At 39.4% G+C, this 18,869-nt stretch overlaps 1 protein-coding gene across 2 annotated transcripts in view; it reads right to left on the reverse strand.

Moving 5' to 3' along the window:
* The window catches only part of GADL1 (glutamate decarboxylase like 1), a 188,321-nt gene that overhangs the window by 43,697 nt on the left and 125,755 nt on the right, over positions 1–18,869 (reverse strand). For both annotated transcript variants that reach the window (XM_053598935.1, XM_053598934.1), the window contains exon 14: positions 16,788–16,877. In XM_053598935.1, coding sequence (XP_053454910.1) covers positions 16,788–16,877 — 90 coding nt within the window. The remainder of the gene's footprint in view (positions 1–16,787; positions 16,878–18,869) is intronic.

Consider the following 18,869-nt stretch of genomic DNA (forward strand, 5'->3'; position numbering starts at 1 on the left):
ACAGTCCTTTGTTCCTACCCACAATTCTTATACCCTTGACTTTTTTTTTTATGGTAGCTTTTACGTACATTTATTTTTTCCTCAAGTTGGAAGCTTAATGGAAGATAGTATATCATTTTCATTTTTGATTTTACCATGTGTTTGGCACAGTGCTTGATAAAAAGCACTTGCTGAATATAACCCAGACAGGTTCCCACAGTGCCACGGTGGCAGGCTGAAGCTTTGCTTTTGAATTATCGCTAGGTTTTATTATTCTCTATTTTATACCTTGTTAAATCATTCCTAAATTTCTAGTTTTAAAAGTGACCACCTTTATTTGTGATAGTTTAGGCTACTCTTCAGAAATATTTGTCCCCACTTTTTCACTTCCATGGGAGTAACATATTTCCTTGTACTGTTGACATTTTGTTTGTCCACTTGGCTAGATTTAGCTAACACTATGGTGGGGGATAGCTTCTACTGTATTTTGTTTATATTTCAGGTTAATGTGAGGGTACAAACAACTAGGTTATAATGTTTACATTTGTTAGGGAGTGACCTTCTTGTAGTTGTGTCCCACACCCAAGAGGTGTGCCATGCACCTTTACATTGTGCCCATAAAGTAGGAGCACATCAATCTCCCTCTCTCCTCCATATTTTAACGTTGGGCTCAGTTATGATTTATTTTAGCCAATCAGATGTTAGTGGACACGAAATGATGAAGTTCTTGAAATGCTCTTGTCCCATTCCACTTGTGCTTTCGTGCCTCTGTCACTGTCAGAAGAACATGCCTTAGATCAGCAGTTCTCAACCTGTGGGTCGCCACCCCTTTGTAACAATGAAAATACAACGCAACATTAGGAAGGTTGAGAACCACTGCCTTAGATGGTCCATTGATTCAAGGAAGATGATTAGAAATTCATGGAACTGAGCCACCCCCAGCCTCAACTAGCCCCCCAGCACCTCTCCCTGCCCTACAGATGCTTGAACAGTCACTATTTACTGTTTGATATCACTAAATATCTGTGATTGTTCCACAGTATCATTGTGGCAGTAAGTCATGTTTCAGTCATGTTTCTGGAAACATAAGAGGGGAAATTCTCTCTTTCAAAGAAAACTGAATGTCTTAGAAGTTCAATCCTTTCCTCTAACATGTTCCCTTCCCTTCACACCCATCTTCCTCCTTGGGTGGATTCATCTCCTTCATTTGTGTAGCAACATACATTGTTATCACCCCAGGGACTTTCTAACATTACCTGAAGACTCTTTGTGCCCTATCAGTAGACGGTATTCCAGAATTTTGCTTTTCTTTATTAAGCTTTCTTCTCTCCTGTAAGAATCATTGTTAAGAACTTTTATCTCTGTGGTAAACTCCCAAACTTTCCCCCAAGCCCTGAACTTTTTCTTAAGTCACAGGCACTGAGTTCTAATTACCAACACATTGTCTCTACCTGGCGCCCCTCCTACTCTCTTACACAAAACTCCCCTAACCGTGTGCAGCAACATCTTCAAACTTATCCTTCTGTTTTCTCTTCTTTTCATTTACCATCTTCCAGGCCACCCATACATAAAATCTCAGTTTAAAAAAAAAAAAAGTTAGGTGGGGCACAGCGGCTCACACCTGTAATCCTAGCACTTTGGGTGGATTGCCTGAGCTCGCAAGTTTGAGACTAGCCTGAGCAAGCATGAGACCTCGTCTCGATAAATATAAAACATTTAGAATCTAAATGTTTTGACACAATAACTAAGAAAAAGCCAGAAAGGCTATGTTAAACAGTGTGATGAAAATATTTCCAATTGTATATAAAACCAGCACATGTTACCCCATGACTGCATTAATGTACACAGCTATTATTTAATAAAAAATAATAATAAAAAAATAGTTGGGTGTTATAGTGGGCACCCATAGTCCCAGCTACTTGGGAGGCTGAGGCAAGAGAGTCACTGGAGCCCAAGAGTTTGAGGTTGGTGTGAGTTATGACACCATGGCACTCTCCCGAGGGTGACAAAGTGAGACTCTGTCTCAAAACACCCTCCCGAGGGTGACAAAGTGAGACTCTGTCTCAAAAACTCTTTCTCTCACCAATCCACACTCCAAATTTTATAGCTTCCCAAGGCCTTGCAGATTAAATGGTTGTGGCCTTAATAAGAACTCCACAGGCATTAATTAGGTTATAGAAGGTTCTAGTGGCTGGGAATACTATTTAGAATTATTTTTATGAAACAAAAAGTGACTTGGTAATGTGATTTTTGTCTGAATGCATTCTCTAATTTCAGAACTTTTACTCTAAATATTTTTCCTGAACTGAGGACAGGGTGATAATGGACAGAAGGTGGAGTCTCATCTATACTTATAAAAAAGATTTACAAAAAAAAAAGTCATTTGCTGGAAGACAGAAGTTCAAGAGAAGCTCGGGACAGACTGTGGCCAATTCCACTTTGATTCACACAATTAAACGCAGATAACCTCTGCTGTTCTACTCAAAAATCAATTGTGAATATAAAAAGGTAAGCAATATTAACTCAAATGAGCAAAACAGGGATTAAAATTTACCATGCAGAACACTGCCCACAAAAATGTTTTGCTATCAGAGTTCTTTTTCTATTAAAAACAGGTATAACTATCAGCTCTCATATAGGCATTTAATGTAGCACCTCTGAAGAGGCCCTGTGTATAAATCTCATATTGTACGCTTTATTGACTCATCAAAAATGAGTTTTCTCCTAAATCTGGCTGTGTTTTTCTCACACTGCATGTTACTGAGAGATGTTCCATCAAAGATAGGAACGGGAAATCTGAGAAAAGTCTCCAAAGAAGAGACAGCTAGAGCCTGTCGGGGCTCCTTACAGAGCTGCTGAGATAACATCGACGCAGAGAGAATTTGGTAAATTCCAGGTGGGAAAAACAACTAAGTTTACCAAATATAGGTGGGGTTTATTGACAGAGCAAGTGGCTAAGGCTTCTTCCAGGCACCCAGTCTCAGTGGCATACACACACTTCATATTCAATTAACTGCAGGAACCTGGGGTTATACATGTTTATACTGCTTGGTGTATTTTAGCCCTTCACCAGCCAAGTTCTTTTGTGGGAGTAGATTTTTGGTAAGCTTCTTTCCCTCGCTTCTGATTTGGGCAGCTGATATTACAGCTGACTAAAGCAGACTCTGCGGTGGTGCTGCCAGCATTTGAATTATCCCTCCCCCCTAACACAGAAAGACACCACCATTTCTAGGACATCCTCTATAGGGGGACACTTTCTTAAGAAACAGAGAATAGGCACCTGTAGTCCCAGCTACCTGGGAGGCAAGAGAATCACTTGAGCCCAAGAGTTTGAGGTTGCTGTGAGCTGTGATGCCACAGCATTATACCAAGGGTGACAACGTGAGACTCTGTCTTAAAAAAAAAGAAAAAAGAAAAAAGTACAGATAGTAGGAAAAGTCTGAACCAAAGCAGCAGGAGGTTTAGTCATCTGAAGTCATACTTAAACATGATAGCTCTTACCTGCCCTACCCACTGCATTCTGAACTGGCGATGATTTAGCCAGCAGAACCACAAGTAGACAGCAACGTACAGTGCCAGCTCTGCTACAATATTGCAAAATAGAAAAGGTACTCCCCTTCATATCAATATTAAAAGAGCCGTTAAAATGTTCAGCTTCTTAAAATATCTTTTATTAAGCTACTCTTGTCCTGAAAACTCCTCCCCACAGGCCACCATTCATAAGAAGTAATGTCTCTCAGGACTTCCTAAACATCAGAAGCCAGACAGGAAGATGATCCCAGGTCCTCCTACAGACTCATTTAACCCCACCCTCAGAATAAGCAAGTCAGAACTCCTATAGGGGAGATGATAGGCAAAGAACATAAAAACCACAGGGTCTGTAGGAAACCACTATCAGCATTTAAGCAAGTCACCCAAAGGGTACATTTAAGTTTTAATGTCTTAATTCATTGATTGATTCATTCAGAAAACATTCATTGTGTATCTAGTATGTGATAGTAACAATACGAGAAAATACATAGAAAGAAGAATAGGAACAATCAACCTCATTATTAAGCAATACCAGCACCGGCTTCATGGGGTGTAACCTGAGTGTTTGTAGAGGATCCTGCCCTCAGAAGAGCATCTATGGTTTAATGCTCTGCTGTCACCATCTTAAAAGTCTGGATAATTCGGGAACAAGGGGCCTCACATTTTTATTTGGCAGTAGGCTGTCTACTAGCCAGGCTTGGAAAATTGCAGTTCAAACCTAAGTAAACAGTGTGACACATTGCTACACTATCTCCATTTCCCGTTCCCTCAACAGCAACCTAATACAAAGGAGTGAACCTTTATGGATAACAGGGGCATTCCAAGGCCTCATCCCTGTGCGAAGATTTATCAGTGATTTCCTCTTGTGGTACTTTCTTATTGTCTGCTTCACTCACCCCTGGCTTGACCCCATCTTTTCTTTCCCTTCACAATGCTGTTAGATTACGGTGACTACTGCAGGGGAAGAAAAGGTGTCATAGGAACATATGGAAGGGGTACTCACACCTGAGTATCAGGAAATGCTTCCTTGGCAAGCCAAAGGACTGCCAGTCTAATTTTAAGGCAAAGTCAAACATAAAAGATCCCTATATATGAAGTTAAAAGATGTAAATGGCTTAGAAAAAGTTGGATCACTGCTATAGATCTTCAGAGGAGGAAACCAGTATATACATGAGGAGGTGGCACATGAGGTGAGCCTTGGAGAAGGAAGAGGTAGAGGACACAGGAGCAGGACACCAGGGGAAATGCAAGGAGATAGGAAGGCTAACATCCACCATGCTGTCAGCTGGCCTGGCCTTAGCGGCATGCAGCCTGTGCAGTCACACACGATCCCACGCCGACAAGGACCCCAAGCTTACTCATGCTCTACTGATGCTATCTTCAAATTTTTGATGATTTCAGGAGGTAGGAACCTCATATTGTTTTATTTTACATTGGGCTCTGCAAATTATGTAACCAGTCCTACTCAGGTGGTTTACACGTCCTAAGTACTATTTCATTTAGTCCCTAAAAATCCATAGTTTCTCATATTCTTGTAATTTTATAGATGAGGAAATAGGTGTGGGGTGGTACCATACTTACCAAAGGGCACACAACAAAGAGGTAACAAAGCCAGAACTTGAACCTGGGATTTGCTGACTGCCAAGCCAGTGTATTCAATGACAGGGGTGGGCTGGCTTTCCAAGTAAAGACAGGAGCAGGTGGCTGAGTTGGCTTGAATGCAGAGGACATGAATGGGAAGGTTAAATCAGATCATTGCAGCCCCTGAAGGATTACAGACTCTTTCTTAGGGTACAAGGGGAAATGTGGAGGATAACGTCATCAGGGTTGAATTTTAGGAAGTCTATTGTTGTCATAGTACATAAAGTAGGGACAGACAGAGAGGTGTGAGGAAGATATCTGGAGCTCATCTGTAGTACAATGCTTCAAACATGAGGTAACAGGATTAGTGATAATTAAAGCCTCTGTTTATCAAGCATTTACTCTGTGCCAGGCACTGTATTAGGCAGTTTACATGAATTATTTCATTCAATCCCCATCAAGATCCTACAAAGCAGATACTGTTTAATATTCCCATGTTATTGATGAAAAAACCCAAGTGAGGGAAGTTTTCCACGGTCACAGAAGCAGAGTGGCAGGGGCATTTAACTCTAGAACCAGCGATTTAAATGCCAATAAAAATCACAACACCTATGGTGCATCTTACAAGGGTATGTGTGAAACTTACTAAATGTAGAATATAAATGTCTTAACACAATAACTAAGAAAATGCCATGAAGGCTATGTTAACCAGGTTGATGAAAACATTTCAAATTGTATATAAAATCAGCACATTGTTTACACATTAATGTACACAGCTATGATTTAATAAAAAAAAGAAAATATCATAACAATGTCTTTTTAACTAAAAAAAAACCAGGTTCTTAAACAACAGGCAAAAAATTAAAAACATAATATTAATGTATGCTAACCATCCTTTTCTTGGGGTTATACTACGTCCAAGGAGAGCGTAGTGAGGACAGTACGGCTAATACCTACACGACACGCCCGGATCAACCAGAGCTTTGCTTTACATCGGTGTGAATTTTAGAAAAAAGTAAAACCTCTTTTCCTTGATTTAAAAAAATAAATAAAACATTAAAATATTAATGCTATTTTACAAAGGAGCCAGGAGGGTAGAGTTCTAGTAAATTTAGGAATGCATTATAAAGCAATACTACTTAAATTCTCTGGTTCCTGGCACAAAAACAGAAATAAAGATGAATAGAACAGATTGGAAAATGCAGAAATACAATAATTTTTTAAAACATAGCATGATAACACAAGCTTCCCATAATGAAAGTGTTAGGAAGAATTACTTAATAAATCAAATCAGAATAACTAGATACTAATTTAGAAAAATGATAGATCCATACTTAATACCAGTGGTTCTCAAACTTCCTAAAGCTGTGGCCCTTTAATACAGTTCCTGTGGGTCACGACCCAGTTGAGAACCGCTGCTTTATACTGTACACAAAATAACCTCCACATGGATTGAGGAGTTAAATACAAAAAAAAAAAATAAAAAAACTGCATGACAGAACAACCAGCAGGAGATAGAATAGAACATTTATCTGATTTGTTAAACAAAAAACAAAAAACAGTAACTTCAGCTTTGAAGCAGTGGAATAAATCATGAAGGAAAAGATTGACAGATTTAAATACATAAAAAAAATTTTTTTTTTTTTTTTGCAGTTTTTTTGGCTGGGGCTGGGTTTGAGCCTACTCCGTTGAGCCACAGGCACTGCCCCTGAATACATAAAAAATTTAAAACTTCTGTACAATGGAAAAACCAGCAAGACTAAAATAAAAAGGGCATTATGCTGAGGGCAATACTTGCATTCTATGAGACAAAGAAATATCAGTGTGTTAAATAATAATATGTTTGCATAAGTATAGATCATATATATATAAAACAATTTGAAGTAAGTCAAACAAAATAGGATTTTTACCTTTCTAACTGATTCTACACCCCTCCTTTGGCTTGAGTGAAATTTCTCCCAGTGCTGCCACAGTTAGATGGAACCCTATGCACTCATTTCTTACTGATCACATTGTAAATGAATACAAACTTCTTAAAATTTAGTAATATATAGCTAATCAAACTCAAAAGTTGCATTGATTTTTAATAATCAGCACTTACATTTTGAACGCTTTATCTTCTGAAAATAACAGAAGCAAATGTGAGCAAGACAACATTCAGCCGTGGTTGTTTACAATGCCAAAATACTGGAAACAACACCCCCCCAGAATTATGAGTGAATGGTTTTACAAACTATAACATGGACTGTTTATTATACAGGGCGAGATACTTTAATCTTTTATTTTCAAGAGTTTATTCCAAAGAGATGGAGAAAGAGACACTGAAGTAGCTTGAGGGAAAAACAATAGTAAAAGAAAATAATGTCATTTTTTCCTTTGTCAAAGCCTGGCCATTCTCTTTCCCTCTAGTATTTGGCCCCCTTTAATTGAATGAAAATTTTAGAAGGAGAGAGAGATAAAAGAGCAGAGCGGAGAGGAGATCCTGGGAAGGGAGGAGAAAGGAGGGATTGGTGAGGTTGCAGGTGGAATGATGTCCCAGGCAGAAAAGGAGCCTCAAAAGCAAACGGAGAGAAGTTTGCTGTGCAGACAAGACACGTGAGTGACTGTCTCTGAAGTGAAGATGAAGAAAGAGAAACAGAAACATGTTTGAAGTGAAGAGAAAGAACAATATGATCCTCTAGACTTTCTTATTCAGGCGAGCCTTTCTTAACCTGGCAGAATCGTGCATTCCTGACACCTGTGATGCTGTAATTCTATGACCTTTAACAGCTTTTGTTCAGTCAGCATTTAGTGTGTCGTTCCCAAGCTATGACAGGAAAAATGAGCAAAGGTGCCACCAGGGGGCAGGTTTGGTACTGGCAAAGAAACTTCAAAGATACGAAGAAAAAAAAAAAAAGAAATCCTTTTTTCTTCTAGCACAGGGTCCATTCTTTGCTTTGCAACAAGAAATACTGCATTGAGTCCAGAACAGTTTCCTTAATGGTTGTGTTGTGGGTATGAATTTTGCTCCATAAGCTCAGGTGTGCATGAAATATCACAGCACTGTACTTTTCTTTAAATAAAATTAAATCCAACCTCCAGCCACCTTCCTAGTAGACCAGGTTGAAAGTCAGTCTCAGTCATTATTACAGTTCACACAGCCCCAGGTCCTGAGGTAATGTGGGGTCTAAGCTAATGGCAATTTTCAGGTCCTTGGTCCATCCTTGTCCCTACTTATGATCTGACCCAACATGATTTCTTGGTACACGGTGACTGTGATGTGTGTGACCTTACCTGTAGGAATATGGGCAGAAGTTCCCATGTCTGGAATACGCGCACACGTGCACACACACACACACACACACTCTCATACCCTAGGGCACCCAAGGCAGGGAAGCTGAGTGTGATTTCACTCCTGCACTCCTCCTTTGGCTTGAGATAAATTTTTCCTCTCTCCCCTGTGTTTACCTCTCTGCATATATAGCCCTTACATCACGTGGTTTTACAGATCTGATAGCATGAGTTTTCCTTTTCTGGTAGATAGCACAGTGCTCCAGCGTCCCTCAAAGTTGCTGATGGGCCAGGGATGACCGCTCTGCCATGGAGGAGCAAAGACAAAGACGGGGCACACTCCCATCTCCAGGAGCTCCCAGTGACACACAGACACAGGTGATCAAGGATAGATGGATTTAGGTAAGAATTGCAAACTAGATGCCTGAAGGCCAGATCCCCCTGAGGAGTGTATGTTACAAGTTTTTCAATCATTTGCCAGTTTTGAAAACATCAAAAACAAAGGACAATTCACATAAGCACCTGCATATCCGGCTTCTCTTAAATAAGCAGCAGCCCAGGCAACGCAGACCTGAATTCCTACCGGGCAGTGTTCATTAGGAGCTGCGCAGAGGCTGCTCCCTTTAGCTGGGGCCAGTGCTTTCCAGTTTACCATGGTCCCCACCACTCCCTGTTGTGTTACGCCCAGTCTACTTCTCTCATATCTGCTACTTACTAACTTCTATAGGTATTTGGATTTGCATTCCCTGACCGAGTAAATTACATAAGATTATACTCAGAAACACAGTGGTAAGTGGTTCATAAGCATTAATTAAGCGTTTGCCTTTCCTCAATACTTACCTTAACATATTGGGAAATTAAGAATTATTTTAGTTGGCCTTTATGTGAGCAGAGGCTAAAGAAATTGGGCTGATTTAATGGATAACTGTGGCTCACATGTGAATGTTATTGAGAGGGTTCGCGGACCCCACACAGAGTGGAGTACACTCGTGCCTCGGGCATGTGTTCAGAATCACAGACCCAACCACAATAAGATGTTTGTGAAATGCAGGTTTACCTGCGTGCCCTGGCCTCATTTTCCAGGACTATCACCAAGGGTGTCTGATGGATTAGGCTGTCACAATTGAACAAGTGTTTGCTGCTGTGAGTGAGCTGCAGGAACTGGAAATTCCTTTTCAAAGACTGGTCTTACCCTGATCTCAGGTCCTTGAGTTCAGCCTCAGCCTGCAGACGTACCAGCTTCATTGTGCTGCATTTTAATTTTTACCAGATAGGGGAAATTCAGAACTTCTTCTCCAGTAAATTAGAACAGTCCAACAGCATTAAGAGAGGACATTGTTAAACTCAGAAAAAAACAAAGAAAGAAACAATTTTTTTTTTATAAGGACATCTGTACTAGTCTGGCTTTCCCAGGGACTTGGAGTTACTATCCATGAAAAATTCCTCTTTGTGAGTTTGAAAATGTTTAAAGATCAAAAACAAGATAAGTGAGTAAATAAGTAAAGTAATTAATAACAACACTTTAAAATTTTATTTTGTCTATGTATTGAAAGGTGCTATTAAATATGAAGGAAAACTGTGACCTTCCTTATTATATATACACATCCAACAAGAATTTTGTTGGACCCTTTTGTTGGTTGAAATTTTATAAATCTAATGGAGTATGGTTATTTTGAAAGATGACTGAATAACTTGAGAAGAGAGATAAACATCAAAATGGTAAAACATTCAGGGCACCCCCTGCCCCTCAGCCACAGGACTCCAGCATCTTCAGCTGATTTCTGAACAAGGACATACTCACATTGCAAGTCCCTAAGTGGCTCTTTGACCCTTAATTGCAGAATGACTCAAGAACAAAGCTAATTACAACTAGAAAGTCTGACAAATTGTATGTAATTATATCTCTACCTGAGAGAATACTGTCTTAAAAGAAAATTTTATCCCAGGTCTGAATCATTTGGGAAGAGAACATACAAAATATTGGAAATTCATTAGCTAAGCATTTTTGAAATCTTCATCCAACCACTAGCAGAATGGGGGGGGAGGCCTCTCAAGTCACATTTAGAAATACTTTCTAGAAAAGGCACTTCTACATTAGGCTCCTTTAAATAAAAATTTTAAAGAAAGTAAAGCTCAAAAATGAGTGATATCTACTAGGAAGCAGGAAAAATCCTGTTTCCTGTTACTAATTATATTATAGATTCTGTAGGAGACGGTTAAAAAAGAATCTAATGATTTTTTTAAAAAACCTGCTGCACCTTTAAAGAAACAGGTATTTTAAATTCGTAACTCAAAAATGAGTGATTGGATATATTAATGTCATGGATGGTGATCAAAAGAAAATCAGAATTAGAATTCTCAAAAATAGAAGCTCCCAATATTTGTATGAGCTGATGCACACGGATGTGCAGACACACACGGACACACTCCCCCTCCTAAAAAGCCAGAAGATGTTCTATACAAAACTGCTGTTAGAATGGCTATAAGTGAGTCCAGATGTTAGACATGAAAAAGAGCATTCAGGAAATCAGGGAGGCGAAGCAAGGGACACTGAAACCCTGCTTCAAATCTCAAGGAGCGGCCTGGTCTGGTTTGTTCACTGTGATGCTTCCCCAGGATCCCATTACCCTACCCAGATCATCCAGTCTCATCTTCAAGGGCTGTTACTCAGACACCTGTCAGCCAGAACACTAAATTCTTTCTAAACATATCTGGGATATCATATCAAGTCATATCACCAGATGAGCAATAAAACAAAAAGCCCAACAAATAGATTCTAAGAGATTTATCCCTCCTCTACTTCTGAGGAGAAAGTTATAAATAACATTAGTCGCAAATCTGCAGTTCAGCAAATTTTCAAAAGCTGAAATGACCATGCCTGAGTGCAAAAAGACAGCTTGATAATTACTTTTAAGAATGTAAATGTGGCATGATGTGAAATCATTTATGAAATACGGGACAAAAGAGGAAATCTACATCAGAACATTTAGAAATGATTGGGCAAACGAGCCAGTGACATTTTCAGTTCCATGACCTGGGTCTTATGTTTCCGGGTTTATCTTTGCCTTCTATTCCTGGCTTTCTTGTTCTCAATATCTGATCACTGTGGAGCAGCTTCAGAAGAAACAAACACACGTGAACTTACTTCAGATAGTTGCTTTAGAAAGCAAAGTGTAATTCTACACAAGGCTGGAAGCTTTCAGGGAAAACCAGGAAGCCTGTTGAAGCTCTCACTATGACCACCAGAAACAACGCTTCTAAATTTAAAACCAGTGCAGGTACTGTGAATATTTTAGCAAGGAGAGAGAGAGAGGAAGGGAAGAGAGAGAGAGAGAGATGGGAGGAGTTGACAATTTATATGCCATATCTGGGAACATGTCATAAGAGAAAATAGTCTGCAAACTAATTAATTGAATATTGTATAATCATAGTCTCCAAAGAGTGGTACAAAAAGATTAAAACATGTCTTAATATTTAAAAATTTAAAATTCACCCTTCAAAATTTACCATGTGCATTTTTGAATGTGCATTGTATATTTATAAAGTAATGCTCCTGGCTACTTTAAAAACAAAGAAAACCTCCCCGATGGTATTGAGGTGAATGTTTCATTTTTGAAAACCTGTTAGAAGTACACAGTTAAAACCCGGATGATCCTCTGTCTAGATAAGCACTCAAGGTTATCTATAGTTGCACAGTGTCAGTTAACTCTATTTTTTTATTATTTTATTATATTTATATGATTTATTAGAGTTGGTGTTATTTTCACAGAAGCAATATATATTTATTGTACAAACCTAATAAACTGTAAATAAATATAAAAGAAAAATCATCTTTAATTATCTGCCCCTTATGTAAGTATATACACATTATTTTATAAGTATCTAAGCTTCTGCATGTAGAAACATAATTTTTCAAAATTGGTATCATACTCTAGTGGCCATTTTTAAGAATTAATAATAAACATGCTATTCTGGAACAGAAATTTTCATTGTCTGCACACTATAAATTTGTAAATAGTTTATATACATAAAATTTAACCAATTCCTTACATTTGAATATTTAATTTATTCTAAAATTGTTGCTGTTTTACATAATGACTGTGAAATTCTGAGTAGTTTTTCTCTCCCCATAATTCTACAACTATTTCTAAAGCATACATTTTTTTAGAAGTAGAATTGCTGGAAGCAAATAATGTAAAATTCAGATATTTGGTATGTTTTCTGAGGTGCACTTCAGAAAAATGTAAATTTCTGTGCCCATAAGCAGCTTTAGGAATCCTCCGATACACTCACCATCCCTAGGCATCAACTTTAAAAGCAACAGTGATTATTCCAATTTGATTAGTGAAAGGTGTCCATTACCTGGTGTCTAACATGTTTCCTAAGTAGCAGGGAACTGTGAATACTCCACACAGGGCTCTTAACACTGCAAGTCACAATAGACTAAGCCAGAAAAGTGCCTTCGCATCAGACATGGGGAGCTTTGGACGCCAGATAGACAAGCATAGATTTTATGCTGCAGGCCAGTGGTTCTCCAGGGGAATGCTTCTACATACAAGAGAATATTTTGGAAATGTGGGCAGATGTTTTCATGACTTGAGGAGGTCACTACTGGCAGTCGGTGGGGACCAGAGGTGCCCACCACCTGCAATGGCAAAGCAGTTCTGAGCAGTGAAGGTTGGTCCTGTGTCCTGCACAGGTTTCAGATGTCCTAGCGGAAATGTATGGGGTAAAAAGCCTGTTTGTGGTTATTCACGCCCAGAACCTAACTCTGTTTTACATAGCAATGCCAAATGCTGGGAGCCCATTTTTAATAAACATGAAATTATCTACTACCATGTAAAGCTGGGGAAACTATTTTCTTTAGAGCATTACCAAAAATTGTACACCACTTTTAAAAATTGCATCACTCATTTCTCACCGTTCCTGTTGTCCCAGTCACGGACGTCACCTCCTTCCAATAGTCTGCATTTATATATGGTTCACATTCTCTGTATTTCTAAGAGTCTGACCAAGAATCTTATCACTGCTTCATGTCTTTCAAGATTGTTATGCCCAGGAATTTTTATAATGAAACATGTGTTTTTATTATAAACTAATTTCTCCTTCATAGTACATGTTAAGCCCTTGTGTTGCCTTTTATGAGATTGTGTGTATAGGATAGGTCCTATTTTCTACTGGTTTCATTTTGGGAGAGTAAAGGATAAACTATTCACTTGAGTATTCTAATTATTCTATAATATCTATTATAAACAGTGATCATGGGGTCTGACAAGGTTGAAATTTGCCACTGTAGTGGCTTTCAGCAGAGGAGTGGCAGAATGAGGCAGAGCTGGTGGTATGAAGGTGCAGAGCGCCAAGAAAAGCAACTGGAAGAGGAGAAGCAGGAGGCAAAGAGACCATGGAAAAGGCAAATATAATCTAGGCTGGAAGATCTAGGATGCCGTAATGGCTGAAAGAATCCAACAGGGGAGCGTTTTACAAAGGACATCTTTACAAGAGAAGTCCCTGGGATTCACTGGTTGAGCAGAGTCTTGCTAAGAGAGTGTCACCGTGTTGTTAGGCCACAGAGTGATGGTGTCTTCAAAAGCAGTCTCATACATGTGCACACATGCTAGCCAGCACACTCACATCCTCCAGCACTCAGATTCATTACCCAATAATCCCTCTCCCCTTCTGCCACCAAAGGAAGAATCATCACAGCACTGATTCGGAAATCTGACAGTTCAACCTGACGCTAGTCTGAATCAGAGGGGCAAAGCCTTATTTGGTGTATTTATTTGTTGGCAATTTTCTGTCCAACATAAACCCTGAAATAAATCTCTAGTGTGCTTTAAGTACACTCCAGGTGTATAAAACTGCACAAATATACATGTACATGGCTCCCTCCCCCACTTGCCAATTCACACATACACCACCACCCCCCATACACACACAGAATCACAGGAAACTAAGAACCTCAGGACCAATTACGGTTTGTCTGCAGCATACATGTTTACTAATCAGAAGCAAACAGAATGATTAAAGTTGTATGATACTAGATCAAGCAAGGGGAACCATAGTTTTAAATGGCCAAAAATAATCCAAAATGAAGGGATAGGGAGCCATGGATATTAACCATTAAGAGAATCAATGTTTGCAAATATTGAAGACAAAAGAAAGTGTCCCAATTCATGTTCAATTTTTCAGTTAAAATGAAAAGAATATTATAGTCTGTATTATCTGAATTTAGATTATATACATATAATATATATCCATCTATAATTTCAAATGTTCTGAGAATAAAAAGTGAACAAAAAGTAAGGCAAAAATATCCCCCCAAATAATGAGACTGCCCAGTTATCATGATCCCTGTCTATGCCACGGAATTGAGTCAGTATACAAATATCACATTCGTGGTGGCTTTTCTCAACAAAAAGGGATGTCGGGCGGTGCCTGTGGCTCAAAGGAGTAGGGCGCTGGCCCCATATGCTGGAGGTGGTGGGTTCAAACCCAGCCCCAGCCAAAAACTGCAAAAAAAAAAAAAAGGATATCTTATATAAGAAGAAAAATAGCAACCATATCTTTCTCAACCTGAAATAATTTCTTTCCCTACCCAACCAAAAAAAGTCAATTAAATTCCATCAGTGAAAAATGTTCCTCCAAACCTCATCATTGTCCAGTTCCTGCTTCTTTTTACGGGTTATTTACCATCTGGAATGCATTCCTGAGCACTTTGCTATTTGTGTTGTGTGACAAAAATCCAACATAGACCCAAAGGTCTACGTGAACTGCCTGAAATGGGTGATGAAAGGTTTGTCTGGACAAGGGTGCACTTGACGCCATTCATCTTTCCTCATCTTTGCTCCCTGGTTTCTGATTTGATAAGAGGGAGACTATTTATATATTGGTCATCTGTTATGTTACAGTGCAAGAGGTTTATTGAATAAACCTAAAATGACCCGAGGCTAAAAGGACCGGGGGCCAGAGGAAGCTATCAATGGGCTTAGCTTAGAGGCCATGCTCTGCTCTCTTAGTTAGATAAGAGGCCATGCTCCTCTTAGTTAGATATTGGCAACAATTCTGAGCTGTTTGGCATGGATGACAAGGCCCCATGACCCTCCCCATGGCTGTCACTCTCATCTCACCTCCCACCACTGCCCCTTCGCATCACTGCATACTTCGAGTCAACTCTCCCCTCTTCAGCTTCACACTGTGATTCTTTCTCGAATCCACTTCTTTGCAACAGTCCTCTGGCCAGCAGCTCCTTACTGTTCAAAACCTGGCTCCGGTATCACACACTGCTGGTCCCCTTGACTCCTGATTCCTTGTCTCCAGGGGAGTGAGCCTCCTGAGGGCAGGGACCAAGTCCTTGTGTTGCTTGTACCTCCAGTGCACAGTGAGTACTCAGTAAATGTTGGTTGCTTGCCTGATTGGAAGCTATTTCTGTCTTCTAAAGGGTAAGGAGACGATCTATGGACCATGAAAGCTGTTAAAAGAACCATTGTTTCCTCACTGATGGTAGGGCAGGCTTTACAAGTCAGAGCTAAGGGTCACAAAGTCAGCTGCACTTGAGAAGGAAGATGCCACGGGTAGGAGATTGCCTAGCTTGGATGGGAATCCAAGAGAGAACTTGCACTCTACACGTTCCTGCCATATAATCCTCAGGGGAACTGCTTGGGTTCATGTTCAATATTATATTATATTCATATAGCGGGGGAATGGGATCAAGCCATGTGACTCATGAGACTCCATAGTTCTTGGAAATCTGGATTGTGCTCAGGATTATAAACAGCTGGGCTGTCCTAGGTGAGGTGTAACCAACACACAAGCAGTCCCTGGAGCATGGGGCTTCTTACTCTGGATAATCAGTCCTCAACAGCTGTGTGTGAAGACACTTCTAAGGACATTTTATTCTAAGATCAGCTGAAACCCATTGGTAACATCTGTTTTCTCTTTTATCATGAAATCCCCTTGGGTTTAAGATGCAGAGTCTTGGTTGGTGAAGAGGACAGAAGGTCTCACATTCACAAAGGGTATCAGAGTTAGACTTTTAACATTATTTCCATGTCAGGTGACATCGGTCACAGAAACGCAGGAGCAGAGTTGAAAGAAGTTGTCACTCATCAGACAACTTTAATCTTGCGTCCAGTAACCAGATGGCACTTTCTGAAGTGCACTGTCAATCAGAACTTCTAATAAATTCTATAATTATCTTGCAAACAGCACAACTGTTTGAAATTTGTGTGCATGTGTAAAGTGTGTTAATTTGTTAAATGTAAACAATGTTTCCAACTGTATGGCATGTCATTACTTTTTAATGTACTGGGAACCACCTCTTTAGATGAATTCAAGAGGTGCTAAGAAGTATAGAAATTTTATAGAATCAATGGACACATTGGATCTGTTTCATCAAAAAGAAAAAAAACGATTTACTTATTCCTTACCAAATTAAGTTTTTCCCAGAACTCAGGTCCTTCTTCCATCGCTCTGAGGCTTGGTGGAATGTACCAAAAGCAAATATTGGCATATTCAGGCTAAGGATTAAAAAAAAATTGAAAGTTATTTTGTTAACCCAGGATTTTTCTTAGAAGACAATGAAACAAATACTTCTTAAATACTTGGCTAGTTTCTTTGACAGTTATCTTGTGTATATAACTTTGGTAACACATCAGAATAGATATAGGGTAGACATCCATTCTACCTTACTTCTGATAATAGCCTGTTGGAAAGTTTTCTTCTCCATTGTATACACCTAGAGGGCACTCTTCACTCTAGATCAAGAATGAGCAAATGTCAAGAAAAAATATAATAAGCATTGAAGCTGACTTGATGCAGCTTTGACTGTCAGTTAGCTCTTGCCGTCCATATGCTTATAGATGCCCTGGTTCCTTCCTCTTCAACCCTAATTCTTAAGTTATTTCTTACAGCACCATCTGCTTCCAATGATCTTTTCTCTGTTAAGGCAACCAAAGTTGGCTGCTATTACCAGCTACACCAGACATATGCAAAATCAGTAGTTACCTGGGAGCTGCCAGCAGCATGGCCTATGATCAGCCAGCACTGCTATGATCCTAGCCCAGGCATCCTCAAACTTTTTAAACAGGGGGCCAATTCACTGTCCCTCAGACCGTTGGAGGGCCAGACTATAGTTTAAAAAAAGAAATATGAACAAATTCCTATGCACACTGCACATATTTTATTTTGACGTAAAAAACAAAATGGGAACAAATACAATTCATACTGCTTCATGTGGCCCGCGGGCCGCAGTTTGAGGATGCCTGTCTAGCCAATACTGCTCTGGGGGCAGGGGAGGGGGAGAAAAGCATCATCTTAACTTCTGGCTCTCAAACATCAGTAAAAATGTGAATCAGCTAGGGGGACTGTTCAAAATGTAGATTCTCAGTTCCTGCTCTCAGAATGCCCACAGTATTGTTAAGTCCATCCTGGAAATGTCTAAAGAATTGGCATTTTATAAAGTACGTCAGACAATTCTAATTCTATCACCTGCCTTCCTCGTTTGATGCTTAGTACTGATGGAATTTGCAATGCCTTTCATTTACCACCAGAAACACAGTTTGTAGGTAATAACTGATGTTATTATAGTCCTCAATAACCATCAGAATTATCCTCCAGTGTCAGTATAAAGTTTTAAACTATTTCAGAAAGAGGAAAGAGCTATCATCTTATATCTTAAAATCAAGATTTGTACTATATATATGTCTGATGTTAATGGCTTTTAAATCATAAGCGAATGCCCAGAAACATTCCCAGCTCAATGAGACAAGTTCTTGATATGATCATCCTTTCGTCTTTGAAATTTTGAACATTCTTATTGGATTTGACAAGAAAAGAGCTACAAATCTTCAAAACAGAGTAGTTAAGAATGAAGTACTGTGTAATTCAAGTCAATTTCCACAAACATTTATCATGAGACTATGATCACATTTACTAATCTATACAATTCATACTTGGATCTCTGATTTATAATTGTTTGCTTTCTCTAGGATAGAACAAACTGTCTTACAAATTCTTAGAGCATATAATGTGATTTTCCTTTCAAAAAAAGTAACTAAGACTGACTAGAAAGTAGGAGAAAATGGAGTAATTATCCATCACTAGATGGATAATGTGTGTCTTTTTATCAAAGATGATTTTTTTTTCCAGATACCATTTATGACAATTATCAATTTCATATCTCTCAGCTCCAAAACCACCCTTGCTTGGAGTCCTGCAATAATGGAAGTGGACTCTGCAAATCTTTCTCCCTTGTCACCTGGTCCAGTCTTAGGCTTTATCCGCAGAGGGTGCTGGAGGGACCCTGGAGAAGGAAGGGATCACTTTTGCAAGTTTGTGTGCTCACCTCATGGGTCTCCTACAGAACCTTCGGCTATTTTTAGCAGCACTGGTGCCACATGGCAAGCGGCCCCCTGGCAGCTTCCCCTAGCACAGCCCCTCAGGTGGCATCCCAACAGGCTGCCCGCAGGTGGGGGCCACACATAGCTTGTCCTGGCACACTCCCCTCCAGT

The sequence above is a fragment of the Nycticebus coucang genome, chromosome 8, assembly GCF_027406575.1.
Source record: "Nycticebus coucang isolate mNycCou1 chromosome 8, mNycCou1.pri, whole genome shotgun sequence".
Classification (NCBI taxonomy): Eukaryota; Metazoa; Chordata; class Mammalia; order Primates; family Lorisidae; genus Nycticebus; species Nycticebus coucang.